The sequence below is a fragment of the Mchenga conophoros genome, linkage group LG22 (genome assembly GCF_057382185.1).
Source record: "Mchenga conophoros isolate Kocher_MC1m ecotype Shallow Benthic linkage group LG22, M_conophoros_male_GT1.1, whole genome shotgun sequence".
In the NCBI taxonomy this organism is placed as follows: Eukaryota; Metazoa; Chordata; class Actinopteri; order Cichliformes; family Cichlidae; genus Mchenga; species Mchenga conophoros.
The window spans coordinates 26,547,014-26,555,115 of record NC_140546.1 but is presented as its reverse complement, the minus strand read 5'-3'; the positions used below and the strand labels follow the sequence as shown (position 1 = coordinate 26,555,115).

Genomic DNA, 8,102 nt, shown 5'->3' with positions numbered 1-8,102 from the left:
GTTTAATTAGTGGATATATCCAAACTGCTTCTCTTTTCCCGGGAGAAGTGACATCATCACCTGTCAAGCATAGACATATTCAAACGTCAGTAAATTTAGTTAATAATTCTCAGTTATAGTTATTAAATCTTGATGTCATCGGATTCTTTGATGTCTGAGTATTTAAAAATAAGGATCAAGTCTTTTTCAAACATTTGGTGACCATCTTTTATTCCCTTGTCTTCAAATTGATACAGTTCCACGCGGCTGGTTTCTGCCACCTGCTGGTATGGATATGCTTCTGCAATGCATTCGGCATCCATCCATCCATCCAGCCATACATCCATCCAGCCATCCATCCATACACCTCTACTGAGCAGTTAAATGAACTAATCCTCCAATAACTCAACAATAATCTAATGGCAAAGCTTACTTAAATATGTATTCACATGTCAAAATATGTTACATTTTATCCCCACCATGACAAAAGTGCACTGATGAAAGAGACATGATGCTTCTGATGCTGACACAGTATTTAAATAACTTTTCCTTTATTAGACAAAATAAAATATTTTTGCCTGACTTGTTTAGGCAATTGTTTATATCTGATTAATGTCTTTCTCTGGCTTCATCTTTTTCTTGCAGCGTACAAAAACCAGCCTGCACAAGGCATAGACAGGCACCACCAGACTGGGAATTCCTGCCAAAACAAAGATGACCACATTGATCCATGAAGGGTAAGGTACTGATGCCAGAGTTGGAAATTCGTCCTGCAAACCATAAAACATCACAATGAGCAAACAAGCCTGTTTTCATTACTGTTTAAACTTCACACAAGCAACTATTGCAAATATATATATAAATTAAATGAGGGGCCCCTCCCCCACCTGAATCCCTCAGAATCAGCTAACTTTTTTGTACTACAATAAAAAACACATTTAAAAAAGCCATGTGCCACCTTGATTGTCATGATATCAATAGGGGGCTTCCAACTGGTCATCATGAGCTTGTGAACCTCAGTTGGTGCCATAAAGTTTGGCTGGATGGAAATATAATTTGTTTGACTCAACCCTCCAACCCGACACGCCAATTAAACAGCTTGCAGCTCCGTTGATGAAACCAACAGGGCGAGGCTTCCTGAACTTTTTGAACCCAACAGGAGAGTTGAAGGAGTTATTGCAGCTTTGCAATAGCTGTCAACTCCCCGCTTCAATCCATGAAAACAACCTGTAAACCTGTCCTGTTGTCTGACAATGAAAATCTGGAGGGTTTTTTTATATTAAGCAGGTAAAAATGAAATTTCTTCATTAAATGTGGTAAAATAACATAAAAGAAAAACAGCTGATTCTGAGAGATAATGTTGATTGTTTTCTTTTTCCTTTTTTTTTCAGATTTCACAGATTTTTATAAGAAGTGGTCTTTGTGAACTCACGTAGTCGGGGTCCCAGACTAAATAGGTGAGTTCTTGTTGGGCTTGAGTCACCAGGTAGAAAACTAAAATGACCAGGAGGATGAGAGGGCTGGTGAATCTCAGGGAAATCTGCCAGAAGATGCAAGGCTTCTTTCCAATCATGAACTTGATGTCTTCATTGAACCTGTCACACAAGAGGGTTTTCATGAAATTAAACTTGATTTAATTCATGGAATTATAACTTTATTTAAATAAAACAAAAACAAAAATGAAAGAACAAAAAGTAAATAGACTCATATTAAAGTAGAACCAATACAAAGATCAGTAAACAGTAAAGTTAGAACCTGTAGAAGCAATGTGCAAGGTGATTGCTTTAAGGGACAGTCTGCAGTGGTGGATGGACAAAGTTTCAAATGATGAGGTCAGCATGTGTACAAATGATCCCTACTTCTGCTTTTATGAAAAGTTGAGCGAGAAAGGATAACTATCATCTCAGACACACGGCTCTGGCTGTGAGCAAAGAAACTCTGCACACATGTTGTTCAAATGTTATGTTTAGGAGGGGCAGTCAGTCAGAAGGAAGTTGTTTTAAAGGGCATAAAAAGAGGGTGGGGCTGCACCAAAGACAAATATTGGCTGAATGAGAAATGCTTTTAAACAGTGGATTGTGCAAAGCTACAAATAATAAAAGTTGGAGCTGGAAATGAGCATAACATAGGCTCTTAAATATTTAATTGTTGTCCAACTGTGCTAAATGCACCAAATAAAGATTGATGACAGCCTGATTGTACAAGGTTACAGGACATCATGTTCCTGATTTTACAGATGTGTGGCTGCTTTATATAATACAATATTATCTAAAAGTACATAAACTTTGTGCACTAACCTGTCAATGCCATAGATGTAAACAACAGCTATCATCTCAGTCAGGCCAATGGTCAGCAGTGGGATTGATCCAGCAAAGTTATCGAAGAGAGTTACCCAATAAAGGCCTGACTGCTGTGCAAACAGCAGACAGATGATGAAGGATACAAGACACGTTACTCCTGAAAGACATGAAAACAAGGGAGCTTGTGTTAACATTGGGGTTGCAGGCCGACGTGTTGATTGTTTAGTCTTTGAAACAGAATACCTGTCAGTGCCTCTTGGGGCCATTTTTTAGGAAATAAATTCAAGTCTTTCAAAGGGACTACGACTCCTTCGATGTTGCCAAAAAGTGTTGAGAGTCCGAGGCAGAGAAGCATGATAAAAAACAGGACAGACCAGGCTGGGGAACCCGGCATTTTGGTAATGGCCTCTGTGAAGACAATAAAGGCCAGACCTGTTCCCTCCACTCCCTGAACAAACACAATGCAGATTAGAATAAAAATGGGAAATGGGAGTTTGATAGATTTTCATTAAAATAGGCACCTCACTGAGGAGTTTCTGCATGTCACAGGTTTTAATGTCCAGTCCAAAAACAGTATCTGGATTGGAGCTGTTCAGATGATGAAGGGCTGCATTGTAGTTGCTGGCAGTGATGCTGTCTTCAGGGAGTTCAAATCCATTTAGTAACGTCCTGATGTTTCTAAGAAGACATTACAGTTGAGAATAGTAATTACAGGAGTATACATTAGTTATGCAAATAACCTTTTTTAGATTTTTAATTAAAGATGAAAAAGAAAAACACAAGAAAGTTAATTTAGGAATCTTAAATATTACAAACACTGACAAATCTAGGTTAGAAAAATTAAGCAAATATGGAAGAGCCTTAAAGCTGCATTCTATAAAAAAAAGCCACCAGATGGCGATAGCTGTGGCACTTTTTTAAATCTTTTTTTTCCAATCAAGATGTCAATGATGAAAATGCTCAACTCTTCATAAACAAGCTGTCCATTTTTCATACATATACATATATACCAGTTAATAATTTTTGTTGTGCTAAAGCTCAAATGTTTGTTTTTTGCAAGAAAAATGAGAATAATTTTTCAAAAGTTCCAAATTTTCAAAAGGTTTTTAAAGTCCTAGTCAGCAAGTTTAGTGCCGTTTACTAAAATGATGTAGCAAACTTTCTCAAAGCCTTAAAATAAGCTTTACTCACTCACTGATACAGGTGTCATATTTGTCAGTGGCCCTGAAGCCAATGACGGTGTAGGTGACTGTGGCAGCATAGATTGAGGTGAGGCCAGTTATAATAGTCAGGATCACCGCATCTTGCATGCAGTTGTTGCTTGGCGAAAGAAAGTAAAAATAGAAGTGAGTCGAATCTTACTGTAACAGTCATGTAGTGATACATTCAGTAAAAGGACTAGATGTTGCAGTCCCTGATAATGCATTGCTTTAAATGGTGAGAGTCTTGAGGGGTGGCTGTTCTGAGGAAAGGCAGCCCAGAAACTGGGGATTAGAGATCTGATCTAGATTATCAGAAAATATAAGCCTTTCTTTATAAGTCTTACTGGACAGGGTTGTAGCTTGAGAAGGAGATCAGGCCTCCCCATGCTAAACTAAAGGCATAAAAGACCTGGGCACCTGCATCCAACCAGGTTGTTGGGTTCATCAGCTCATCCACCTGCAAGGGTGAGATACACAGTGTAATGTGGCTTTGTATTAAGATATTTACACAATGTTACATGATGTATATTTATGATAGAACTTTGAAATACACACATCTGGTGTGAACAGGTACTTCACTCCGTTCATGGCTCCTTTAAGAGTCAGTCCTCTGATCAGGAAGATGGCCAACACTACATAAGGCAGGAGGGCTGTAACGTACACTGCCTGAGGTCATGAAAAGATGTGAAAAATTGTCAAATAACAGCAATAAGACTGATTAAGCAATGCTTGTTTTTGAAAAAAAGTTCAGTAAACCTTTCCTGAAGTACTGATCCCCCGTATGTAGCAGATACAGATGACTGTCCAGGCAGCTAACAGACAGATCACTATGGGCCACTGGAGTCCTCCAGAGTCTGTTATTGAGGCAGAGGCATTCAGAGTGACTCTGTAAAAGTAGTAATCCACTGTGGAGCTCTGCTGACACTCGGATATAAAGCCTGAAAATGCATAAAAGTCCACACTTGTGATTAGATATTGGAGACTAACAGATTCTAAGTATGTGCTTGTGTCTTTTCAGCTACCTGTTCGGTTGTCATTGAGAGGACACTGGGTCCAAGGCAGTGGGCCTTGAAAGGAATTAAAGAGATACCACATGATCCAGGCTATTAAGGTGTTGTAGTACAGGCCAATCAATAAAGAGACCAGCATGGAAGCAATACCTGTAGGAAAGGATCATTAACAAACATCACATTTACACAGGACCAAGCTTTCATTAACAACTTTGTGTTCCTGTAGTACCGATAATTCTCCCATTTGTTGCTTGGGTATGTGGTTGTAGAGGCCGTTACTTACCAACACCAGTCAGATAGGGGTTGATGGCCCTCCACACGCCCACACTGCCTTTCCTGAGTCGCTGGCCAATGCCAAACTCCAACAGCAGAAGGGGCAATCCTTCTAGCACCAGCAGGATGATGTAAGGAATCAAAAAGGCACCTGGAACATGTTGATCAGCAGCACAATTAGACAGTCAGAGGTGTTTGCAATACCTCACATACTTAGATACTTAGTAGTGGAATAAGGTTTGGAAGTCAGATGCTATTAAATCTGAGCTGAGCTGGTTTATACAGGCGATCGTGGCTCAAGAGTTGCAGTTCGTCTTGTAATCGGAAGGTTGCCGGTTCGAGCCCCGGCCCTGACAGTCTTGGTCGTTGTGTCCTTGGGCAAGACACTTCACCCGTTGCCTACTGGTGGTGGTCAGAGGGCCCGGTGGCATCAGTGTCCGGCAGCCTCGCCTCTGTCAGTGCGCCCCAGGGTGGCTGTGGCTACAATGTAGCTTGCCATCACCTGTGTGTGAATGGGTGGATGACTGAATGTACTGTAAAGTGCTTTGGGGTCCTTAGGGACTAGTAAAGCGCTATACAAATACAGGCCATTTACCATTTATCAGCTGTTCCATGTGTGAACATTGATATGTTATACATGTGATATACATGTAACGGCTCTAAACGCCCATTCAGAAAATTCCAGATAATTATGAGATCCCATAGTCACCTATGAAAAACATATACACAAAGATAGAGATCTCAAAGAGAGTGGGAGCACGGTTCATATTCTCAGCAGTGGTGTAGATTGGTGAGCTGCAACCAGCAGTTTAACAAAAACTGTCAGGGGCTTGCTGGGAGATCAGTGACATTAATACCCCCCCAGTGAATGTGTTTCTTCGTTACTGAACAATGCTAGAGTGTGCATGAATTAGACAGCCACCGACACACATGACTTTTGTACATGTGCAGAAGGGCAATTGTTGTTTAAGCAACAACACTGTTATCATAGATTAAACTCTTGATTTCTGAGATGGCATTGCCATAGCAAGTACATGACACTGACAGCTTTTGTGGGCTATCAAGCTAAGACTGGTGGAGATCAGTGGTGGAGTCAAAGCTAATATTTTTTTCTGTTTTCCATGAATTTAAAAAATTATTATTATTATTGTTTATTTGAAGGAAAAGGTCACAGCTTAAAATAAAGCTCTAATAAAAAATCTTTAATACACTGTATAATTTCTGCTTCAATTAAAACGTAGCTTTAATTTATCAAACATTATGTTTGCTGCCCAATAATGATCCTTGAGAGAAGTAAGGGCCCACCCCCCTTTTCCTTTAGCCAATTGTATGGTTTTAAATCTAATTCAGGGCCTTTTACCTTCCCAAATTTATCTTGACAACAATTTGTCCCATTCATTAAATTGTTTGTGGCTTATTTCTATTGGCAATGTTTAAAATAAATATCATAATGTAGCTTTGTTGGGATTCAGACACTTACAAATGTCAAGTATTAATTTCCAAAGCTTCCACTAAGTTTCCTTGACACACAGATTTTGTAACTTTTAAAACTATTTTCTAATTCTTTCTCATTCAGGAAAATGTTTAAAAGACAAAAACAGCAACATACCCACAAACCTCTATAACACTGCAATAAAAAATGACAATACTGTAATTGGAGACAGAAATAATGCGATGCTTTACTGTTTTCTTCTGGCCTTACCTCCTCCGTGGGTTTGACACAAGTAAGGGAATCTCCACACATTCCCAATCCCTACACAGAAGCCCACACATGTTAAAATGTACTGAGCTTTGTTATCCCATTTGGGTCTGTCACCATCTTCCTTTTCCATCTTTTCCAGGTCCTCATAGTTTGGGATCCTGAGATCCAGTTCTGGGTTGGGAAGAACCAGTCTCATGGTTGCCCAATAAAACAGAGATGTTACTCTATGGTTCTGGAAAGTCAAAGTGAGGGCTTATTATAAGCATAAGACTGGGTTGAAACAAGTTTATGATCTTTTGCTTTATCTGGTAAGTGCACAGAGTGCACATTTGCACTGATAAGCAAATGTGCACTCTGTGTCGGTACTGTATAAGTCACAAATTTTAATCAAACATTAATCATAAACAATGGCATGGTAGCTCTCAATAATCCTCACAGTGCTTGAATCTACTGATCACCTGTAATCCCATTTTGCAACTCAGTCACCCAGGAGAAGTCATATTGTTTCCAGGAGCTGATAAGGGAGTACATGAACTTTGCAGGGAACTTTGATGCAGCCTATTATGCGACGATGATAACTGAGTGCTCACAGTTAATGGTGGAAGAATTCAAAGGGAGTCATGTGTGGTAGGAACAGGCTCTAAACCCAAGCCAGCTATTCAATGAGTTAAAATTAGAGTGGAAACTGAGATGAAAACTCCTAGAACCCACCTGCTTAGAATCATGCCACCAGGTTCAAACACATTAAAAGTAAAAAAAACAACAACAAACAAACAAAAAGTAAAAAGTGCATCATCTTTGGATATTCCATGGCCATCTCCAAGGCAATCATAAAAATCACCATTAAATGCAGAAGATAACAAGGTGATGCAGTGTCCCCATTGCTGTTTTGCATAGGCCTAAACCCCCTAAGCCAGCCTGCCACTAAGAGTGTATACTGATTCAGGAGTGGAGCAACCATCAGCCGCCTCCTGTACAATGCTGACGTTAAGATGTATGCCAGGAACAAGCAAGACATCGATTTACTGCTCCAACGCAAAAGGCTCTAGAGCGAGGACATATGGATGCCATTTGGGCTGGATAATGTGGCTGAATGTTTTCAAAAACAGGAGATAGTGGACATAAGGAACAGCTACAAGTACCTGCGTATCCCTCCGGCTGATGTGAGCCAAGATAAAGACCCATGAAGGTCAGCCACAGCCAAACAGCTGTAGAAGGTAATGTGCTGAGAAGCCAGCTCAATGATAGGAAGAGTGTGGGTGAGGATTAGTGAGGGTTAGAGACACAATCCAGAATGAAACACAGAGCATCTGCAAATACATCGGGAAGATGACCCCAGAAATCAACTGAAGACAGATGGTGATGAGGAAGTATCATGGAAGACCAAGTCCTTCCTTGAGACATACCATCAACAGATAGAGGAAGTAGCAGATATCTCGAAACCAAAGAGCAGCCAGCAGGACCCAAGCTGCAGGCTGTGCAAAGGTGTCCCTGAGATAGTCCAACATATAGCGGCAGGATGTAAGAGAAAGTTCGACTGAGTACATGAGAAGCACAACCAAGTGGCTAGGATAGTGTACATGAATGTCTGTGCTGCATGTGGACAAGAAAGTCCCCAGTCCTGATAGGAGAATCA

General features: G+C 40.2%; 1 protein-coding gene across 1 annotated transcript; it reads right to left on the bottom strand.

Annotated features, from left to right (window-relative positions):
* Positions 1-208: 208 nt before the first annotated feature.
* LOC146549586 (sodium-dependent neutral amino acid transporter B(0)AT1-like) lies at positions 209-6,728 on the bottom strand. Its single transcript, XM_085262544.1, has 12 exons — positions 6,467-6,728; positions 4,775-4,915; positions 4,504-4,641; positions 4,238-4,419; positions 4,037-4,147; positions 3,826-3,938; positions 3,471-3,599; positions 2,801-2,957; positions 2,523-2,727; positions 2,277-2,436; positions 1,412-1,574; positions 209-749 (listed from the first exon to the last, which is right to left on the bottom strand). Exons 1-12 carry the CDS (start codon positions 6,660-6,662, stop codon positions 579-581), a joined length of 1,866 nt encoding a protein of 621 aa, XP_085118670.1. The 5' UTR covers positions 6,663-6,728; the 3' UTR covers positions 209-578.
* Positions 6,729-8,102: the final 1,374 nt, after the last annotated feature.

Coding starts and splice junctions, on each gene's coding strand:
- LOC146549586 (XM_085262544.1), bottom strand. CDS start 6,662: ATGAGACTGGTTCTTCCCAACCCAGAACTGGATCTCAGGATCCCAAAC. Junction 2,958..3,470: donor TATGACACCTGTATCAGTGA/GTGAGTAAAGCT, acceptor ATGTCTTCTTAG/AAACATCAGGACGTTACTAA. Junction 2,728..2,800: donor TGCAGAAACTCCTCAGTGAG/GTGCCTATTTTA, acceptor GTGTTTGTTCAG/GGAGTGGAGGGAACAGGTCT.